Consider the following 24,625-nt stretch of genomic DNA (forward strand, 5'->3'; position numbering starts at 1 on the left):
TTCAATGGTGAATTGGATACTGTTTGTGGTGATGCAACAACAACGAGTGCCTTGTTTAACTGTGATGCCCCAGACAGCATGAAATTCTGTCATGTTGTACCATCATTTTATTTGTGGTTTAAGCCAATAAGAATATAATTCAGTGAGGTAAATCCCAGTTTAGGATTTACCTCATGACAGAATTGCATGCTGTCTGGGTCGTGACCGGTTAAACAAGGCAGTCATTGTTTTTGCCAGGGAACCAGGGCAAACAGCAAAAAGTCAGCTACTGGAACAAATTCTGAAACGAAGTCCAACTCAGCATCACTAGAGTTCAAGATTGGTACTATCCACATAAGAAGCCTGAATGGCAAAGAAATGGAGCTATTTGAGGAATTACATTAAATTCTAGATCGACATAATAGTGGTTACTGAAACAAAAAAAGACAAAAACTGGTGAGATATTAAAGGTAAGATATTAAAATATTTGGCAAAGCTAAATATGGGAATCTTAGTGAAATAGGAGTAGAAATTTACAGGCACAATGCAAAGTTATAATAGTTACTCAAGAATTGCCACTATAATGAGGACAGCAGTAAATGATAATAGGAAAGTAACTGCTTTTGCTTAAAGCATTAATCAGGTCATAACTGGATTACTGTACACAGATCTGATCACTTAACTATCTGGAAATAAGGAAACACCCAAAAATCAGTTGGCTGAAGACCAACATGGTCTTGAAACTTTGGAAAGTTGACTATGAAGGTAGCGGAAGGATTCTGATTGGTTGCTGTAAATGGCATTGTATATACAGGAATACCTCGATTATCGCGGTTATTGTTGTCATGAAAAATACCGCAATAATCGAATCTGCGATGAGCGGGATAAATAATGTGTGTAAAATGGGTGATCATTGGCAAGGATTTTTCAAATCTATTAATTAAATTTTATATATAAAGTAAAAAAGAAATGTATTAAACGTGTTAAGTAAAAAATGAAGATTCATTCAGAAAAACAAGATTATTCTTTAATCTTTATTTATATATAAGGAGTACATACATTACATATAATTATTATTTCTTGGATAAAAATTGGTGTAGAGTTCTCTGGTGGAATTTTTCTTTCTTTTTTTCTTCATATAAAACTCGGTAGCAACGGATGGAATTTTCAATTTCCTGACGAACTTTCTTTCATTGATCGCTCGAGATTAGGATCATCGTTCAAGATTTTTTCTTTAAAATGTTCAGTAATTCTAAACATTTCGTCCATTTCTATGAGGGTAAATTCCTTCAGTGCCACGTCAATTTGTTCGTCAGTATCATCGATTTGAGCATCGTAAGCACGTTCTCTCTTGAGGTTAATTAGGTCTTCATCATCCAGCTCCTTATCATGTGACTGAAACAGGTTCTGAACATGACCTTTTTCAATTTCATTTGGTCCTAGATTGAAGCCAAGCTTAGTTATGTCATTGATAACATGGGTTACTTCATTTTCAAATCCTTTAAAATCATTTGCACAACGAGGAATAATCTTTTGCCACGCCACTCTCAGGTTGCTAGACGTTACTTCACTCCATGCTTCCTTGGCATTCTCAATGCAATTTTTGATATTGAATGCCTTCCAGAATTCTGTCAAAGTCATAGCTTCATCTCCTGTAGTCTTTTCTATTGCTTGTGAAAAAGTTCTTCGTAGGTAATATGCCTTAAAGGATGCGATTACACCTTGATCCATTGGCTGGATGATGGAAGTGGTTTTAGGTGGTAAATAAATAACTTTTACATTTTTGCACAAATCATTCAGTGCTGTTGGATGACTAGGTGCATTATCTAATATCAACAAGATTTTAAAATCAAGATTTAATGACTTGCAGTACCTTTCAGCTTCAGGACAAAAACAATTTTTAAACCAATTCTCAAAAATAGTTTTTGTTATCCAAGCTTTTCTGTTGAATCTCCAATGAACAGGGAGAAAATTTTTATCTAAACTTCTAAGCAGGCGAGGATTTTGGGAACGATAAATAAAGAGAGGCTTCATCTTGTAATCTCCAGAAGCATTGCCACATAGTAAAAGTGTTACACGCTCCTTCGAAACCTTGTAGCCAGGCTGTGATTTTTCATTTTTTGCTAAAAATGTTTTAGTGGGCATTTTTTTTTATAATAAGCCTGTTTTGTCAGCATTAAATACCTGATCATCGGTATAATTTCCTTCTTCAATGATCTGTTGCAATTCACCAGGAAAACTAGCTGCTGCTTTTTCATCAGCACTTACTATTTCACCTTGTACACGAACACTATGAATGCTCGATTGCTTTTTGAACCGATCAAACCACACTGAACTTGCAGAGAAAGTTTCTTCCACTACTGATGACGAATCATTTTCGCTTTCTAATTGTTTTCTTTTTAAAGTTTCAAACAAATTCAATCCTTTTGAATTTGTTTGAATTTGAATTTTGAAACTACGAGAAACAGAAGCCGTCTAATGATTGAAATGGAAACGCTATTGTCAGTGTGGATAGAAGATTGTAACCAAACTAAGAGGAATTCTCTTTTGGTTACAATCTTCTATCCACAATGACAATAGCGTTTCCATTTCAATCATAAGATGGCTTCTGTTTCTCGTAGTTTGGGACCCAGACGAGGTCGATGCACTTTGTCTTAGTTGCTTATAGTTTGCAGCGTGGTCTAAAATATGGCGAACAGTTGATTCATTTAAACCGTACTCTCTTGCAATTTTGGCTTTGGTTGTGCCTGCTTCGTACTTATTTATCATATGCAACTTATCTTCTAAGCTGATCACTCTATGTTTCTTCTTGATAGCTGTAGACTTGATATCATCATTGTTTCTTTTAGCATTCATTGTAGGGGTAAATAAGAAGATAAATAAATATCCACATGTACTTCAAGCAATGGTGTACAGTTACTGGTGAGTGGTGAGCAGGCTCCGTGAGATAAAAACAAAGCGCTACAAGAGAGTGATACCTGGAGAGTGGCGACTTGAACTGGTTGCATATGTAGTGGGCTACATCTTGCTGCCGCGATAATTCGAATTTGGAGCACAATAATTGGAATTTTGGTATCAAATTACAAACCGCGATAATCGAGGTATCCCACACACACATGCTAGAGGTTTCCAGAACCTACTATAGTATGTAAAGTGCCACATAAGGTGAAGATTTAAGACAGAAGTAACATGTTAGGTGTTCTTTTTGAATGTGACTGGGAAAGGCAGTTGTAAAGAATATAGATACATAGAATGAAAAAGAAGTAGAAGTAGGTTTAAGGTTCGAGTAATGAATCAGAGAATTTGAAGAGCTTGGAAATAGGTATGGAGACTTATAAGTTAGTGAAAGAAGTCTATCCTGATGTAAGGTGATGTATTGCATAGGATAAACAATAGGTAATGAGAGAATAAACAGTCACCCCTGTGAGCTGTATATGGGGGATAAGGAGTAGATTTTTTCATGAGATGTGGTAAGTGGAATGTTGCCTGAATAGGTGGAGTGTCACACACATTCAGAGTAGGTTATACTAAGTATTGTATCTTGTAAGTTCAAGTATCTCTTGCAGTGATGCATGTTACTTCTGTCTTGAATCCACAGGGATATATCAAAGTACTAATACTCTCCAGGCTCTCTCTTCCTCATCTTCTTGCTTATTTTGAAAGTCATACTGAATTAGGGAATCTAGACATTAGAGTGAAAATTATGTTTAATTTTCACCCTAATGTGAAAATTATGTTTAACTTAAGTCTTACATAAGTAATAAATCTGTACTCTTAATTATTATTTATTTAGTTAATTGCTTTACTTTTGCTTTATCCAGTTCTTATTTCACAGTATATTTACTATATTACCAAGCAGAATGCATCAAGTACATTCAATTTACTATAGTGAGTTTATTTCTTTGGAGATTTGAAGAATATTTCATCTCCCCAATATCTGCCCACCCACCCACCCACACACACACACACACACAGCATTATGTCAGAATTCAAGAATTGTTTTCATTATTGTCACCAACTCACATATTCAAATTGCTCTTTAAAAAATTGCAGAAAATCTTCCTGAGCAAGTAAAATCACAGGAATACTTAAAGAAATTCTATGGTGTGCTGGAAAATAATAATAGATTAAAAGCCCATATGGATACCATCCTGAAAGGAACAGCATCTTGTATTGATATTGAGCATAGTGTGGTAAGTTCAGCATTACATTATTTAACAGTATCAGTCTGAAGATATCATAATTTAATAATTTGGAGAAAAGTTATTTTAAGAAAATAATTATAAGAAAACTTAGACTTGTTTACTTATTCTTATAAAGCAAATACATTATCTGATCAAAAATATCAAGACATCCTTCACTGTAGTGGATATGGTTATATACATCACAACCATGGCTCATTATAAAAGGAAGCAACAATCTTGCAATTATCATAGACAAACATTAACAGTAAAATAGATGTTACTGAAGAGCTCTGTGACTTTCGACGTGACACTATCATATGATGCCACTTTTGCAACAAAAAAGTATAAATATTTCTTACCTTTTGCAGTTCTATTTGTTGCACAATTTACTGTATCAGAGATAAAAAAAAGTTTCTTCTACTACTTCATAAACAACATATCTAAGTTGAGCTAATTCCGTCGCCTTTTCTGGTAGAAATAATAAATAGATCCGGTGTTCTTAAGACAGATGGCTAGCACGTTGTCACTGTTAGCATAACAAGAATGTCTTTTCAAAACACGACACTTGATAATTTTAAATTACAATAACAGCATTGAAAGTAACACAATTATCAGAATCTAGTAAGTATATCAATTTCAAATGGTTACATTTCGTTTGGACAATAATAATCATATCATTAATTGTACATCACAAGTGCCAATATATGTGTTAGGAAATCAAAACTAATAATATATTAACATAAACAATTTGTAAAAATATTCATAATTTTAAATTATGATTATTTTTACAGAAGCATTAAACTGCTGAATTCCTTTCTCCTCTGCAATTTTCACTACATTTTAACCTTGTGTTAAAGCTTTAATGTAGGGCTTGAAGTGGAGCTATTTCAGGAAAGTGATATTCTGCACATTACATGTTGAAAAAGGACAAACCTCTTAAAACTTTCTGAATTTTCTCTACAAATTTACATGGTCATACTTCCAGCCTCACTAATGTTCATTTCCATCCCCACTCCTGCAACATCACATTTACTCTTCCTAACTTGCAATTCAAATTTCAGCTTCTTGGAATATACTTATTGCATGCTTTTTGACTTCTTTCAGTTCAGAGGTGAAATTTGTGTTTATGTTTGCTCTGATATAACATTATAGCATTTCCAACTTATAATCTCTTTTCGAAGAGATTCTAAACTGGACCAATTCTGTTACTGCCTCTGTTGCTTGCAGAATTCCACCAACCAGTCCATTGTGTGTTGGATGTAAGAGTGACTGCACAGTTTTGTATACGTGCTTATTTGCCACTGTCTGCAAGAGTTTCTAAGATCTTAGTGATCATCTTGTATTTTTATCCATTTTGGGAGAATTTTCCTCTTTTCTGTGTTACAAAAGATGGGTGCTCTGTTCCTTAGCATATTAATTATTCCTTATTAACTGATTATACATGTTAATTACATAATGAAATAAAGAATACAATATAATTTGGTAGTAATTCATGACGAGCATTTTATCACATTAGTGAAGTGAAATATTTAATGAATTGCTGAAGCTATATGAAGCAAGAAAGAACCAAACAAAGATTACAAAGTGCTTCTGTTCTGCCACTCTCTTGCTTGTCACATGTAAGCAAATAAAGCTAAAAGGTAAAGGAGAGCACAGCTACTTCCAAGATGTAAGGTGTATGGCATTGAACAAGTTTAACGATAAAATTACTAAGTTTAAATTAACCACTAACATTAATTTAAAATATATGTATCACCTTCATAAATTATCGCCTTCCTACATTATCGGCCCAACAAGGGTTGTTGCAGCCTTTCAACTTCAAATCGTACTATTTCCACTGTCTTATTGGCTTGAGGAGTAGGGAGCTCACAAGCCTTCATGGACACTGCTGCCAGTTGGTTAAGAACAGCATCAGAGCGGTCCATGACGGTCTGTTGTAAATGCTTGACTTCTTGTTTAATCATTAATTGAACCTCCTTCAAGTCAGTCATACCATCTATTATCCGATTAGCGTTGGCCATCCAACTTCATTTCGTTCACACTTGTCAAGGTTCTTAATTCTTTCCTTCCTCTCATGAGATTCCTTCTGTGCCTTAGGGTTACTAACCAAATCATATTCCTTCTTGACGACATTAACATAGCCATGCGGGACTAATGTCTCCGAGCATCTGCTCCCTTTCTCTCACGGCATTAAAGCGTTCTTCGATATTGGTTACTTTCCTTTTGTAGGCCATCTCCCTGAGCTCTTGTTTCACTCCCAGCCTGAATTGGTGAAAAACCACCCAATCCAGGTTTGATTTATCCTGGTTTGATACATTCAGTGTGTTAGCAAGGGTTAACAACCTAATGTAGAAATCTGTTATGCTCTCTCTGTCCTTTTGTATAACTCTCTGTAGTTTCCACAAATTTGGGCATATGCTTAACTTTGAAAACTCGGAAATGAGGACTTCCGTAAATTTCACATAGTCTAAGGTCTCTTTCAAGATGGGGGAGGAGTAGAGGAAGTTCTTTGCCTTCCATACAAGTTTACTGCACAGAAGGATGAGCTGGAAGTCAGTCCGCCTGCCTATTATTTTCCTCAAATCTTTGACATAGCTAAAGAAAACTAAGACGTCGTCAGTATTCCTCCCCAGAGAACTGTGGAAAGACTTGTTGGGGGTTAATGGTCCTGAAAAACTTGCAATCATCCAGCCCAGAACTCGATGGTTGATTCATACTTGTATGTAGGTTCACACTATATTGTCCCGTTTTTTTTTTTTTTTTTTTTTTTTTCCCACAAAAATTTCTGTTATCTAAACCCTTGCACTAAAATTGCCCGATCTCAAACCAAAACCAACTCACCTTGATTTACAAAAATTTATATTCTTTTTCCCCTTCCAAAAATAATTTTTTTTTTGTTTAATCGAGTCAATCAGAATCCTGTCGGCTGCGCGATTGTTTGTTTTCGCTATTATTGTTTGTTTTCTTACATTTTAGTGTTTCATGGTATGCTAGAATTCCTCTCTCTTATCCTTACTCAACTCCATTTGAAAATTGTTAGATGTACCTGCAAATATAGTAATTTATCTATCCTTGACCCCTCTGCTACTATAATCTGCTTTAGCTAAATCCTATCCCTTCGGCGGCCGCTTTGGTTATGAGTGCAAAGCTCAGCAGACAAAGAGTCTGTCTTGGGCTAGAGTCAAGCCTCTTTGAATGCAAAATCTGGAATTAACTCCCTTTCAGAATTAAGAAAAATTTGTTTGATAATGCTGCGCCATCTTATTTCCAAAGAAGAGAAATCTCATTGTCATGGAGTTAACACACAGACTATTTTATGATTCTAGAATCTAGCAAACAGCAATCCCAATTACAAATCCTTGACAAACTTGTTCTACATGCAGTCGGAATCAATCCCCAAGCTTGAATTCATATAGGTTCTGATGTTAGTGAGTGATGCATTGATTTTAGAGATCAGACAACTTTATAAGGTAAAGAAAACATGAATGTTTATTCATTCTTTAGCTCGATGTACATTTATGAAAGGTTCACTTAACTAAACTGAATTGCACTTGCAATTAACAATTATTAGACAAAATAGAATTAATACATCACATTGAGACAATATCAAATTTAAGTTTTCCTGCTTCTACTCATGTAACACAATTAAGCTAGCGATTATCTCATTCATCTACGGCTAACAGACAATGGCATACCTCAACGATTCAATGCCAAACTTTACTACTATGCACTTTCAGAGTTACTGTAATTTATCGATAGGTTAAGCACTAGAGTCCTGTTACTAATTATCAAGTCCTATCACATAATATATCAGCTCTTTTCTGTATTTCAGCTTAGTTCAGAATACAACGAAACTGGAAAGATTTTACATTACTGACCATCTGGTTCGTACTGGTATCTTCTCCTGATCAGTCCTTTGTGAGAACGTGGCTTGTTACCTCATTCTACGGCCTGTTGTCTTCGGATATGACCCTCTAGTGACTACGTTCATGAATCACCCTCTTGCTGATGTGGGCAAGACTGCTCTGCCTGGACAAGTCCTCGTGATTTGCATGAAACTTCGGTTCTCGCTGACTGTCTAGCTGTACTGTAGATATGCCTGGTTGCTTAGCCGTCCTGACCATCGTCCTTCCCAACTGCTCGTGCCATTTCTACTGGTATCCGAAAGCCGAAGGGAAATGAAGAGAAAAAAGAGCCTTGAGCCCCTTGCACTTGGTACTATCTTCTCCACGTGGATGTCTCGCGTACACCTCAGACCTCACAACTGCCTCGGGTTATGTCTTTAAGCTGATTATTTCAATGTGAACTTCGATCTAGCCTTTCCTGTTCTAATATAATTCTCACAAAAATCCGATTATTCCTTTTGGTTATACATAGAACAGTTAACAATATAGTAAAACAGAGGAATTTACAAAACAAAGGACTAATACGTTATTTACAATTTCATTTATACCTATATATAAGTACTTCATTAGGAAAATTTATTTGTATCCTAGTTAAATCCCAAATGAAATGTTTTATGACAATTTAAACCTTTCATTCAAGATTTAACAGTAGGATAGCCACCTGGTTCCCACTAGGAACATCGTCCTTACATTTAACACATCAAAACTACCAACATCTGTCAAAGCAGGTTATCTCAGCTACCCAGTAAGGCTCTACATATCAAACCCATTGCTCTGCTTTAAATGTCAGAGATATGGTCATTTTTGAACTCCATGTTATGGCTCTGCATTCTGCACCCAATGTGGCAGTAAAGACCATGAAACAAATATTGCAAAAGCAAAACACTAAAATGATAAAGGTGAAAAGAAGGATGTGAAGGAGATACAAAAAATAAAAACAGAGCAATGCATCACTTATCACGAGGCAAAGAGGTAACATATCACAAAAGCAGCAACAACATTTGGTAAGTTCTCTTACACCAAGAAGGCAGCTGTAAAAAGTATCAGTAGAGATCCATTGTCGATCCCGCCTTCTCACAGTTATAACATTTCTGAACAATATGACTTACTTGCCATCTCCTTTGAGTGAATGGAGGAGATGAATCGGTATGGACTCGCTCCTGAGGACATGCCAAAGATGGTCCCACTAAACAAAAATATACTAAAAAAAAATATAATGGAACGTGCACCATATTAGATCAAAGGTATGCCTCACAATCCTCTAATAGATGGATTGCCTTCAGATGACAGATACATCTTTTTCCCCCTGAAGAAGATAAAATAATTCATGTACCTAGTGCCCTAGAAGGAGTACAGTATGACCATGTCTTGGTTAATTTTCCTGATGAAGAGAAAATGTTGGATGCTAGCTGTCCTCAATTCTCTAAAAAAAAAAAAAAAAATCCAATTCTAATGAAAGCAAATCTACTCAACATAGGAAGCCAGATGATGCCATTAAAAAGACATAATAAAAACAATCCTACAATGGGATTGTTATGGATTCCATTACATCGTCAGTGACATCAAAGCCCTCTTGCAGAAGTATGAACTGGTAGACTTCTGCCTACAGGAAAACTCTAAAGCTGAGAGACAATCCAATATCATAAAATATTACCATAATCCATAAGAAAGAGGATAGGGGATTGACCTGCCCATGTTGGAGTGCCATCCTCCTGGGCCCATACTTCCTTCCAGAAAGTCTCACTCAGTATGAATGTAGAAGCAGTTGCAGTCTGACTCTTAGTCAGAACGCTCTTAACAGTATGCTGCAGATCTCTCTCTCAAGATGACCTTGATGGTGTCAGCAGTTACCATCCTACCTACTTTTATTGTAGGACCTAAATGGACACAAGACTGTGTGGTAGTGCTTGAACAAGCTTTAGACAAAGAGTTGTTGAGCATATGCTCAACAGCAATAATCTTTCCCTCCTAAATACAGGAAGCAACATCTTGTATATGCCTACCCAACATTCACTGCCATAGACTTATCTGCTCACTCTCCCTTTTTTTCCACTGTTAAGTGTGCAATCATGCACTTCATCAAGGATATCACTATATAAAATTGAGCAACCTGACTGGCTCACCTTCTCACCATTAGCAGAATTTGATTCTGGAATAGTCAACTCTTCTTCCATCAATCATGCAGTGCATCATGTGATAAAGTGTATTATACAAGCTATTACATATGCAATCCCTAAAATATCCAGCCAGTTGCACTTTTCCCTAAGCCATGTGATGGAATGACAATTACACAGTAGCCGGAGATGCTCAGAAGAAAGCTTGGCTTGGAGTATTTTTTGAAAATACCCCACAACAACAAACCTCATTGCATTCTAATGGGCTTGAGCTTTGATCAAGACACATCCATTGTCAGAATCAAAAGGAATCCTGGATCATACACATGTTGAGAAAAGTATTTGGGCACCTTATATGCCATTCAAACATGTAGATGTTCAGGGAGTGTTTTCATAAGCTTGGTAATGAAAGGTGGGACATGCTCCACATTTTGCACTGTACTTGATGTCAAGATGCCACGTTCAGATGACTAACAGACTTCCAGTGTGGGATGGAAGTTGGGTTTCACATCAGTGGTCTTTCTGTCTGTGACATTGCTACCTGTCTCAGTATACTGAAATCCACTGTTGGTAATGTCATTCATAGATGGAAAGTTGCTGGTGCTACCACAGCAGGAAAATGACATGGGAGGCCCAAAAGGATGTGTGTTTTGTATTATGGGATACTAAGGCAACAAATGTGAAGTAACTTCCCTCTATATACCAATAGCCCAGTTGTAAAGTTAATTCTTTCAATATAACCTGGATTCATCTGTATTGCACACTTGGTCTACACTATAACCACCTTCAATGATTTTTAAATGTTCTCCTGGGTATTTCCAGGCAGCTTCTACAGTTGCTGATGCTGATTTTTCCTGGATTTTAAGATTATTCAAAGAAAACCCATTTTTTAAATTTCCGAACCAACCCTTACTGGTTGGTTCGAAAAATCCATGTCGAGAGCTTTCTTCTGAAGAATCTTGATCAAATTCTTTTAAATGTTTATAAACTTTAAGAGCTTTTTGTTTAATAAGATTTCCATCCAAAGAAATTTTCTTTTGAGTGCAATCTTCTATCCAAATCATTAGAGATTTCTCCATTTTTCTATTAGAATATCGCATAGGCGGGATATGCTGCACATTTTGCACTGTACTTGATTCAGTGCAAAATGTGCACTTTTGCACTGAAGCAACATGCTTTGCACTTACAGTTGACTCAGCAATAACACTTTCTCAGATTTTATGTTAATTTTGTTTGATTGTTCAAATTGTTGATTCATTTAAATCAAAATCCTTGCAATGACTCCTGGTTTTTCTCTATTTTTCAACTCATGCAAGATTTAATTTCTCTCAAAGAAATTAATTTTCTTTTCCATGTTGGTTTTTTCTCTTTCATTGCAGTTTCAGTGGCCATTACTATCGAAATAAATTTTTTACATACCCCCCCCCCCCATAAAACCCATTACATATTAATTATGTATGTAACTCATCAGAAAATAAAGTTCTCAGCTTGAGATTAACACACTTATGATTTTTAATGTGCTTTCTGGCAGAAAACAAAGACAATTTTCAACAATAAACACTTTACACGGTAAACAATTGATGTACATGCATGCGAAAGGGTATTTCCTCTAATATAAATTCGCTACTTATAACTACATGCGCAACAATAAGCACTTTATACGAAACAATTGACACTACACAAAAAAAATATGTACGTGCATGCTAAAAGGTATTTCCCCTAATATAAATTCGATAATTATAACTACATGCACAACATGGGCAGACACAAATTTAATGAAGATAAAATTTGATTTTTAAGTCACGCAGTGAAAAATATATGAAATGATAAAAGGTTACTACAATTTGTATACTGAATTATATCAAAAATACATTGTATAAGTACCTCGTTATATGAGGGTTACCGGTACTCTTCATCATTGATGTTTTACTTTTATATCACACTTTTGTCATACATTCTGAAACATGTCCTTGGATAATCTGCCCAAAATTTTTTAGATATATTTAATTAGGCTAATCTTAAAAAATTGTTTAAAATTTCAATATTGCATGCATTAATGAATTATTTTCTTTAAAAAAAAAAGAATAAAAAGATTTAATGCAAATGATCTTTTGATGTAAGACATTCAGTACAACTTTCCTTATTTTTTATTATTATTACTTAGAAAGAGGTGTTGAAATCTGTTGGACTACCAGTTCAAACAAATAGCTTTTACATGATAGTAAAGCAGATGCTGGAGAGGGTTGCTCCTGTAATGGTTGATCTTGCAGGTGTTAAACAGCTTTTACATTATGTGAAAGATTCTTTATTTGGAGAGGGAGATATTGATATCTTACTTGGCTTGTTTAATTCTGCTCATAGAGGCCTACAACTCCTACACGTGAGTATTATTGTGATAATTAACTATATAAAAATGATACTTTGTGGGAAAAAAAAATGTTTTAATAAATTTTTGTAGTAAATCGGATATAATAATTTCTTTGATTTCATTTCATAAAATCAAAGGAAATCAAAGCACAAGAATTTTCACTGTGCAGTCATTTAAAATGCCTAGGGGGAAAATTTTTTTAGTCTTTATTCTCTACTTAGATCACTTGATAAAAAGTCTTTATCCTTGTCTCATTATGGAGTTAAAAGAATTACCCCTCTTGAAAACTTGGGATTATCGTCCCACTAAATAGGCAAACAAGTCAGAATAACACAATGACAGGCGTAATACACAGGTTTCATATTGCTTCAGTCGTGTGTGTGTGTATATATATATATATATATATATATATACACGGTGACCATATGTCCTAGTTTGGCTAGGACTATCCTGGTTTATGCTTGTTGTCCCTTAGAATTTAACATTTATCCTCCTTTATTTATTTTTTAATGTTGTATTCTTTTTCATACCTTATCCCATTTTGGCATATCTAACAGTGTACAAAGTATAATGGAGTAGCTATGATACTAAAGACAGTTCAGGCAAGAGCCCTTCTTGGTTATAAGGCCATTAATGACAGGATACTTTGTATTAAACTTAAGGTTCATCCTACTAATGTGTCAATCATGGTAGTTTGTGCACCCCAACAGATATGCCTGATGAAGAAAGTGAGGAAGGAGAGATGCACTTTACATCTTAGGGGAATTGAATGCAAAAGTGGGAAAAGTATAAGGGTCTGGCCTGATTGTGGCATATGTCTGAGTGAACGTAACACCTATAGTCTGTTGGAATTTGTCCATGCTAACAGATTAGTTATTACCAATACCTGCTTCCAGAAAGACCCACAACTCAACTATACTTGGACATCTAACATTGATAGGTCAAGGCACCAGATTGATTACTATATCTTGGCTCGCCAGCAGTGGTAAACATCATGTCTGATGTTTACCACTGCTGGAGCAGACTATGGTAGACCATCAGCTAGTAAGAGCCAGAGTAAAACTAAGATTGCAAAACCTTTAAAGTCAGGCACATCCCACTAGATTGGATATCAGATAATTCCTAGTGGGTTCACAGAAAAAAACATAAACTTGGTTGGATGACTTTTTTGAAGACTAGTGAGGAGAACACACCTGAAATGCTTTGGGAAGGAGTCAAGGTTATTATTATTATTATTAATTACGGGCAGCTCCAAGGAGTCCTTAGACTCATCGAAGGAGGCCCAACACCATGTCAAGAACAACTATTCATCATTCACACAGTATCTATCATACTTCACCTTCAACTCATTTACAGTCATGGCACCCACAACAGACTGGCAGCTTATTCCACTCATTTACTACTCTCCAAGTAAAAAACATAGCTCTAACACCCTTGCTAACCACACCCTTACCAAGCTTCCATGGATGGCCCCCTAGTCCTCCCACTACCAGTCCTATTCTCAAAAATATCTTCTGAATTAATCTTATAGAAACACTTCAGTAATTTGAATGTCTCAATCATATCACCCCTTTTCCACCTATCAACCAATTTCTGCAGCCCACAAATCTTCAACCTGTTCTCATAAGGTTCATTCCATAGTCCTGCTATTATCTTTGTCACTCGTCTCTGGATCCTCTCCACCTCCTCCCCATCGAGAAGAAACCCTGGCTCCCATATCTGGGCACAGTAGTCTAGATGGGGTCTTATCAAGTCTCGATACAGAGGAACAATAACCTGTTTGTCTCTGCTCATTAAAGTGTTTTTCAGCAACCAAGTGATTTGATAAGCTGATTTTGCCACTTTTGCGATGTGTCCCCTAAACTTCAACTCCCTATCCACCAATGCTCTCAAATCCCTGACCTCGTCAATCTCCTGTAGTACAGTTCCACCAGTGTGATATACTGCTGCTAATCTTTTCACCCCAAAATGCAAAACTTTACATTTTTTCACATTAAATTGACATCCAATCACCTTAGGCCAGTCCTCCAAACTATCCAAATCATCCTGCAAAATTTTGACATCCTGAGCATTCACTATTGCTCTACCTAACTTTGCATCATCTGCAAACAGATGCACAGTTCCTCTCAGATCCTTTCCTATATCGTTAACGAACAAATTAAACAGTAGTGTTCTAAGAACAGAACCCTGTGGCACACCACTAGTCACAGGCCATCTTTTGGACTCTACTCCTGAATAAACCACTCTCTGATATCTCTCCATCAACCACCCTCCTATCCATCTCGCCAACCCTATATCCATTCTCATATGCTGCAGTTTACTGATTAGAATTCCATGTGGTATCCTATCAAAGGCTTTAGCAAGGTCCAGTAGAATCACTGTAAACCTGTTACCCTTATCCAGTTCAGCTGTCACTGTTATAGAACGTGAGCAAGTTACTGAGGCATGATCTACCCTTCACAAAACCATGCTGTTCCACCATACAGTATCTAATTTTCATCTATCCAGTCTTGTATTTTCCTCTTGACTATTTTCTCCAAGACCTTGACAACAATTTCCTGATATGCTGATCAGCCGGTAATTTTCAACAGCAGTCTTGGAACCTCCTTTATGCAGTGGAACTATTTTCCCCTCTTTCCACCCCCTTGGAACTAACCCAGACACTAGACTCAAATTAAACAAAATGGTCAAAGGCACTGACAATTCTTTAGTTGCTTCACGTATGACACGAGCTGGTATACCATCCAATCCTGCAGATGAATTGCCATTGAGGTTTTGTCATAGATTATTCACCTCCACTTCATTCACCACAATTCCCGTATAAGCTGTTGGTTCTTCCATTTCTGCAATGTCACCACCTGGATGATATACTCTTGCAAAGTGCTCATTCAGTAATTCTACTATATCAACTGATTCGGTTACCTCCCTACCATCGGCATTCTTTAAAATCAATCTGCCATATACATTTTTTCTTTTACTTGCAACATATCGAAAAAACTGTTTGGGATTCTCTTTAGCCTGCATGGCTAATGTTCTTTCATAATCCACTTTTGCTTTTCTTACCACACTTGTTACCCTTCTGGCCTGGGCTTTATACCGTTCATGTGCCTGCAGGTCACCTTTCTCTTTAAATTCCCTCCACAGTTGTTTCTTTTTTTTGCAGCTCAAGCTTAATGGTGTTATTCATCCATTTAATCCCTACTTGATTTATTATTCGGACTCTAGGTATACAGTCAGCTATTGCCTCCTGCAAACACTTCTTAACCGCCTCCCATGCACTATCAATGTCCAGCCCTTGCAGTTTTACATGCCATGGCACTGAACCAATCAAACTCCTAAGCTTGTCATACTTATACTTACCAGCCCGATAATTCCACATGTACCCTGTCTTAATTGTAAATTCCATACCTTTAGCCACCTTCCAAGTCAAGACCCTGTGATCACTCTCACCAATTGGTGGCAATGTGGTCATATTCTTTACAGTCAAATCCTCAGATGCAATTATTAGGTCGAGCACTCTCTGACCTCTAGTATTTTCCATTACATGCTGTCATTTCTTTGATTTATAATACAGGATACAACCAATAAATATCTTAGCCCAATTAGAAGACCAAGAGACCCCATGGATATCAGATCAACATGGGATCTAATCAAAAGAAGGTGGTGTTGGAGAAACAAAGAGACACAGGGACTGAAGAATATAAGAGATTACAGAGAGAAGTAAGAAGAGCCATCAGGCAAGACAAGGAAGATGTTTATACTAATAAATGTGAAGAGATAGAGTTCCAGATGAGGAGGCACAATTATAAAAGGATGTTTAATTTGTGACCTGAAGCACAAGTTTAATCCCAAATTGAATGTCATAAAAGATAGGAATGGAGCAGAAGAACTGGAAATCAAAAACAGATGGAAAGATAGCAAAAAGGCCCTGGGTTCAGATGGAATCCAATCTGAGTTAATTAAGGCCACAGGGGATGGGGGATAAGAAGGATATGAGAGACCTAATCATGGCCTGAAGACTGGAAGAAGTCAGTTTTCATACTACATAAGGGAAATACGAAAGATTGCAAGAACTGTAGAACTATTAGTTTAATCTCTCATGCAAACAAGATTTTATTAAAAATCATTCTAAATTGGATTGAGGCCAAAGTTGTGGCAGATATGCCTGAGGAACATGCACGTTTTAGGAAAAGTAAGTATACCAGAGATCAGATCCTTTGCCTTAGACAGATCATAGAAAAGTATAAAGAATTCAGACTCCCTATGGTATTTTGTTTCAACTTTTCACTGTGTTCAGCATGTGAAATTGTGGAAAGTAATGAAAAGAATGAGTTTTCTTCAACACGTTGTCAGGTTGATAGCTAACTTGTCTAGTGAGGAAGAAGCCATGGTAAAAACAGATGTTGGATTAACAGATTGGCTTCAGGTTGGAAAGGGAGTTATACAGGGATGCCGACTTTCTCCTCATGTTTAGTGTCTATTCTGAGGACATTATGCATGTAGTATTGGATGAACTTAAGACATTAATTAGATTAGGTGGTAGATTGATCAGTAATCTGAGGTACGTTGATGATTCAGTACTCTTTTGTAACAAGAAGGAAGAACTAGGAAAAATTCTTGACAAAGTTAATGTGATCTGTAAGGTATACTTTGGCTCAATCCCAGCAAGTTAAAGATTATGGTTCTGGAAGGAAATATGGACAGGGAAGTTCTGAAAGACAAATGCATCTTAATGGAGAAAAAATTGAGAAAGTCAGCAAGCTTGAGTACCTGGTATCCATTATTAATGGGAAGAATTGCTGTTTAGAAGATTAGGAATGACTAAAATAACACTTAGATCCATCCATTCATAATTTAGACATCTCTATCTGCACAGGAACAAAATTTTGGATTCTGGATGCAGCTATTTTCCCAACAACATTTTATGGATGTGATATTTGGAACCTAAAGAATCTGATAAGAAATGATGGCTGCTTTTGAGATGTTGTATTACAGAAGGCTGTTGGGGGCTATCTGAAAAATGGACTTCTCAAAACAGTAACAGAAGGTATAGTTCCTAGGAAAAGAGAAAGGGGTAGACTTTCAATGAGATGGATGGATGGTATGTCTGTATTGACTGACCTTCAGAGAGTTGAAACTTCCAGAAAGCATACAACATGACCACCTAGGAAGACGTGTGGCACATCACTAGCACCTGAGTGACCATATGGCATCTGTGGATATCCAATGAATAGATGGAAGCAAAGTGCTTGCTGTCTAAAATGAAGCACACTTGGACGTGTGAGCACTGTTAAATATTTATATATATTTTATACTTATTTATTTTGTTTACTTGGTTATTTAAATCCTTTCTTATTCAAAACCTTTCTTATTCAATTAAAATCCTACCAGCTGCTCTAGTGTTAAGTTGTTGCTTTCTCTATAATTTACTGCCTTATATCTTCCTTTTCTATCGCTATTTTACTTCTTGGGGGGGGGGCTTGGCTGTTGGGCTGAAGTGTGGAGGGTGAGAGCTTCCCAAATTTGAGGCAGTTTTATTCAACCAAATCTGTTGAGGTTAAGGCAGCTTCTTAATTCTTAATTATCCAAAGCGTGGTCAGCAAGTTCTGTTAGTAATGATGGAAATGAACGGAAACAGTGAATTCATTAATTTAGCTAAAGTCTCACACTATCCCCCCCCCCACCACCACCACCACCACCACCACCCCAAGGTTTGTCTTCACTGGCTGACAGTTCATTCATATCAGTGTGCTGGTCCTGATTTTTTTTTTTTTTTAATCTTTTTTTTTAATAATGTGCAATATGTTATAAAATACTTATTTGCGATTTCTGATTTTTCTTATTATCTAATCCATTTATTCCAGTTGTTTTAACCATAGAGTATCATGACTTCATTAAAATGACATTAACTTTATTATATTGCAATTCATAATTTCATTAAACAACCTGGTCCAAGGTATTCCCAATTCTCTTCTATCCTCTCTTATCATGTTAAACACTGAGTATCTTTAGTTAACTTCTAGTTTGTGTAGAGAGTCAAATGTGTTTCATGGTACATGTGGTCTTGTGAAGGCTGTTACCATCTTTACAAAATTTGCAGTTATCAGATACACAAATGTTATTATAGTTTTTTAGTTTATCGTCATATCTTTTGCATTCAGACTGCATGTTAGCAAATGCAATGATTCCTCAGTTACCTGATCCTCAACAACCTAACCTTCAATTAACCAAATATCGAATTGATCAGCATACCAAATACCTCTTCATTGTAACTAAACACACAAAGAAACCACCTTCACCAAATCCCCAGTTATCTGACCAGCAAATTGCTTTCCCAGTGTGATCCATTAATTAATGAATTACTCTGTTATTTCTTCCAGGTAGCTAAACAAGAAACCAGTCTTATGCTTTATATGGTGACATTAAAGCTCAGTAAAATTGCTATTGTCTTCACAGACAATAGCAATTTGTCCTATGTTCTGTGAATAGAACATAGGACAAATTTATGTCAACAACAAAAATAAATATCACTTTTTTTTAAAATAAATATTTACATGCAAAGAATAAATACTGTGTGTGTGAATCTGATCCATGAATAATATGAATGTGCTTTATATTATATATTATTTTTTATTAATTTTTTCAACATTAAAAATTGGGACAAATTTAAAAAGGAGAATCCTGATTGATATTTGTTTAGATAAAGCTTTAACACTATAGGTTTTCCAAAAAATTCAACGAATCGATATCCATATACAGTCTTATTAATTTATTTCATCTAATCCTTCAATCATCATCATCATCATGCATATCAAGGATTTAGGCCTAGCATGGCCTGATCCGGCCTTGGAAGTCATCGTTGAATCGTTTACGAGGACGTCCTGGTTTTTTTTTTTTCTAATGACTTGTACTTTTTTTGATAATTTGGCAATAAGGCTTGTTTTGGTAATCTTTCGATTTTCATTCTTTGAACGTGTTCCATCCATTTATGTTTATATTTTTTAATTTTTTCTATTACTGGTTCTTGGTTTAATTCTTTCATAATTTCTTTGTTTCTTTTGTGATCAAATAGGGTATACTTTGCAGTTTTTCTCATAAACTTCATTTCAGCTGTTATTAATCTTTGTTTGTCTTTTTGTTTTATTGTCCAGATTTCGCTTCCATACATTAAGACTGGTAGGGCTGATGTATTGTATAGTTTTAGTCTGGTTTGTTTTTGAACTAAGTTTGGTTTAAATATAGAGTTAATTACACCTGTTATTTTTAAATATTTTGCAATTTTCACGTTTATATCTTTCCTTCAATCTATTCATAATAATAGAGTATTGTAAACCAGCTATCTTTTCTGTACAAGGCCATAAAAATTCTGATAGTGCATAAAATTGCAAACTTGTAATAGTTGACTTATTATTTACATACTGTAGTCTATATTAGTGTTAATATGTTCTTTTGTATTTTTTTATTTAATGGAGTTAAATTGTAATATCACTGTATCTTTAAAAACTTTGGCCAGCTGATATACTAAAGAATAACATTTTAACAATAAACTTTTAATATTGCAATGTTTCTGTTGTAGACATTGTCTTATATATTCTCTGGTGCATTCAATGCTCAACAAGTTTATGAAGATCTTATTGGATTCTTGAGAGCTGAAGATGAACATGCAGTTGATCTCACATTACAGACACTAACAAATATTGGAAATGAAATGGAAAACCATCATCCAAATATATGTGGGTAAGTCACAAAATTTCTTGTGTAAAGCATTTAATATGTATTCATATTGTGTTATTAAAAAATATAATATATGATTTAATTTAAAAATAATGCTTCATATAGCAGTATTGTAGCTTAATGGTTGAAATAATATAATGTGGAGAACCAACTGAGTCCGTGACCCTTCCTCACACTTTCAAGAGTGACAGCCTAATTCTCACACTTTCAAGAGTGATACACACATATCTGGTTAGGCACTGTGTAAGTGAAGATATGCTTACAATTTGGGATCTGTTTTTCATAGAGCAGCCTGATTGAGAAGCAAGAAACTAGACAGTTTCTGAATTATAAAAACTACAGTTGTGAGAAATATCATAGTCATAAATCATCGAAGTGGCCTCTCCATAGCAGCTTCAATTTGCTTGTAAATGTTTACTTCTTTAAGGGGGTGCTTAAAGATTAAAAAGATTTATTAATAAATCTTTTATTAAAAAGACTTATTAACTACGTAGATTTAGTTTACTGATATAGAAAGCATGAGCATGTAGCTTGGTTCTGTATACAGTTGTATTCTTCCGATGATGACCTCGATATAGAGGTCGAAACGTCAAGTTTTATTTTATTTGTAATTAATAAAATAATCTGTTCAACACATGTGTTTTTGAGTCCCTAAATCTACAAATATGTTTGCTTTATGCAGACGATGTTATACTTCTAAATAAATCTGCAAGATTCCCTGACTAAATTGAATAACTGTTGTAATAGATATGGTATGAAGGTCAACAATAAAAAGAGAAAGACAATGAAAATAGGCAGAATCGTTGAAAATGTCAACTGTGTTGTGAATGGAGAACCTGTGGAACAAGTAAAACATTTCAGCTACTCAGGCACGAATTTTCGTGAAGATGGTAAATTAAATATGGAAATAGACAACAGAATCAACAAAGATGGTATGGTAGGAAGTCAATTGAATAAATTCATATGGAATAACAGTGAAATTAGTCGGACACTAAATTAGCTGTTCAACACAGTGTTCAAACCAGTTTTAACTTATGAATCTGAGAGCTGGGTCAGAAATAAAACACTTGACCAAAGACTAGAGACTGCAGATATAAGAGTCTTGAGAAAGATTAGAGCCGTGAACAGATGGTATCAATGGCAATATCATATTAAAAACGAGGATATTAGGAAAGAACTTGACATTGTCAGCAACCAGGAATGTGTTAGCAGAGCTAATCTCAGGTGGTATGGTCACTTAAACAGAATGGGCGAGGAAAGATTAGCCAAACAAGTGTTCTCTACTAGCAGGAACATACCCAGAGGATGACCAAGATATAGTTGGATTGATAAGATACAAAGTTCCTTAGACGATAGAAATATAAGATCTGATAATCTTGGAGTCTTGACAAGTAACAGATTGATTTGGAGGAAAATTGTAGATAGGAAGTTAGTAATGATGTAAATTTTTCATGTAGTACTATCATATCCTGTACACCCTTTGAGGGTACATGAAAGGAATTTGATGATGATGTTTACTTCCAAAAAAATTTTTGTATATGAGTTGAGTAGTAACAGGGTAAAGTAGTTTTCAGGTGGGGGGGGGGTCACATTACTTTTTTATGAATGTCCCAACCACAAAAGGATGTTAACTTGTTGTATGTTTACAGCATGAGTGGGCTAATGATTAATTGTTGTGTAGAGGCTTAAGTGCTGTGAGGACATTATGTTGGAGGTTTAATGGATTTTTTACAACACTCAAAAAGAATTAAAATAGAATTTAATACTTTCTATATTTCGTCCTAGTCACTAGGACATCTACGGGGATTACAAAAACAATTAATGTAACATGCACACAAAAACTTACAATACTAAGCCCAACCACGTGGGTGACACTAAAGTCCTATCTAGTAGGTGGCCTGGAATGTAAGGTGGGACCTCTGGTGATGAGTGTTTCCAAATCTTCGGAAGCTTAATGCAACCGTATTTGTTAAGATTTGGTTGGTTTCTGAGAGCTGCTGCTGCTTCTAAGAAAAGTCTCTTTCTTGAATTTGCTGTGGTGGAGCATGGTGGTTTTCTTCCAAGATACTCTGTGGGTGGTGTCCAAAACATGGTCAGCCAAGCCTGAATGGCCAATAGTTGTGTTTAACGATATACGACTTGTGTTCCTCCAGGCAGATGGATGCTGATCTGCCTGTCTGTCCAAAGTACGCAAGCTTACAGGAACAGGGTACTTGGTAAACTCCAGGCAGAGAGAGAGGAGGGAGCTGATCTTTCGTAGAACGGATAAGGGTAGCAAGTTTGCATTAGGGCTTATATGCTGTGTGTAGGTTATACTTTTTTAGTATCTTGGCTATTTTTTCCGAAGTGCCACGGATGTAGGGTATGGTGATGGCATTTTTAAAATCTTGTTGACGAGAGGGACGGGGAATGGGGGAGGAATTGATTATTTTTTTGATACTGTGTTCGCTGTAGCCATTGGAGAGGAAAGTTCTGTGTATGTGGTTAAGCTCATTAGTGAGGGCGATTCCACTGGAACAAAGATTGTGGGCTCTCTTGGTAAGGGTTTTAATGATGCCATATTGTTGTGAGGGGTGGTGGTGGTGGGAGAGTTTGTAAATGTATCTGCCTGTGTGTGCGGGTTTTCTGTATACAGTGAAGGCAAGTGTATCATTAGGCAGGCGCGTGACTAAGGTGTCTAGGAAGGGTAAACAATTGTTCTTTTCCTTTTCCATAGTAAACTGGATTCTTGGATGTAGGCTTTTGAGATGACCGAGGAAGGAGTCTAATGTGTCTGGGCCATGATTATTGTAGTTATTGAACTTTCATGTTCACTTAATTGATGCTACTACAATAATTAGAAACCCAAGCTTCTTATAAATAATAACTACAAGATATGGGCAGCACCAATCGGGAAATGTCCAAAGTAACTATGTATTAGAAATGTTAGAGAAACATGCAAACAATAAAATATTTATTCACCATCATCATCATCAAATTCCTGACATGTACCCTCAAGGAGTGTACAGGATATGATAGTACCACATGCAAAATTTACATCATCACTAACTAACTTCCTATCTACAATTTTCCTCCAAATCAGTCTATTACTTGTCAAGACTCCAACATTATCACATCTTATATTACTATCATCTAAGGAATGGATGCCGACAAGGTCAAGTTCTTTCCTAATATCCTCATCTTTAATATGACATTGCCATTGATGGCATCTATTCATGCCTCTAATCTTTCTGAGCACTCTCATATCTGTGGTATCTAGTCTTTGGGTCAAGTATTTTACTTCTGACCCAGCTCTCAGATCCATAAGTTAAAACTGATTTGAACACTGTCTTGTATACAGCTAATTTAGTGTTCTGAGTAATTTCTGTCTTATTCCATGTAAATTTAGTCAGTTGACTTTCTATCATATCAGATTTGTTGATTCTGTTGTCTATTTCCATATTTAATTTACCATCTTCACTAAAAATCATGCCTAAGTAGCTGAAATGTTTTACTTGTTTCACAGGTTCTCCGTTCACAACACAGTTGACATTTTCAGCGATTCTACTTATTTTCATTATCTTTGTCGTTTTATTGCTGACCATCCTACCATATCTATTACAACAGTTATTCAATTTAGTCAGGGAATCCTGCAAATTTGTAGCAGATTTATTTAGAAGTATAACATCGTTCGCATAAAGCAAGGAGCTGACATTAACATCTTGAATTCTGATATCATGTTTAATACCACTTTCCTTCATAATGTGATCCATATAGATAATGAATAACAGAGGGGGATAATGTACATCCTTGTCTCACACACCAGATTTAACATGAAACATCTTCCTTTTCTTCTTTCAATTCTAACTACTGACTTACAACTCAAAAAAAGACTAAGTATTGCTGAATATAATGCCCCATCGACACCATATAACTGTAGCGTATTGAATAGCTTCTCTCTTGGCACCTTGTCATATGCCTTTTCCAGATCGACAAAACTTAAATACAGATCTTTGTTATATTCCCATGCTTTCTCAACTATTTGTCGTAAAGTGAAGATCTGATCCTGACAGCCTCTATTTGGCCTGAATCCAGCTTGTTCTTTACTAAGCTTTTCTTCCACAATTCTTCTCAACCGTTTCTCAAGTATGCTTGCATAAATCTTGCCAGGAACACTCAGTAGGGAAATACCTCTGTAATTCTCACATTCAGTTTTATTTCCCTTTTTATATATGATTACTATGAGAGCTCTACTCCAATCATTGGGAATTCATCCCTCTGTCCAGGCTTTCTGAACTATGCAGTGCAACCACTATAAGACTTTTATACCACCATGCCTCAGCATTTCTGGTCGAATATCAT

At 35.8% G+C, this 24,625-nt stretch overlaps 1 protein-coding gene across 1 annotated transcript in view; it reads left to right on the forward strand.

Annotated features, from left to right (window-relative positions):
- Window positions 1-24,625, forward strand: part of LOC150106699 (sister chromatid cohesion protein PDS5 homolog A-like) — a 670,786-nt gene that overhangs the window by 315,060 nt on the left and 331,101 nt on the right. Inside the window, exons 16-18 of the mRNA XM_090393290.1 lie at window positions 4,033-4,172; window positions 12,347-12,562; window positions 20,127-20,287. Of these exons, the coding sequence (XP_090249416.1) occupies window positions 4,033-4,172; window positions 12,347-12,562; window positions 20,127-20,287 (517 nt within the window). The remainder of the gene's footprint in view (window positions 1-4,032; window positions 4,173-12,346; window positions 12,563-20,126; window positions 20,288-24,625) is intronic.

This window comes from Typopeltis vanoorti, chromosome 5, assembly GCF_054136105.1.
Source record: "Typopeltis vanoorti isolate ZY-2024b chromosome 5, IOZ_Tvanoo_1.0, whole genome shotgun sequence".
Lineage (NCBI taxonomy): Eukaryota > Metazoa > Arthropoda > Arachnida > Uropygi > Thelyphonidae > Typopeltis > Typopeltis vanoorti.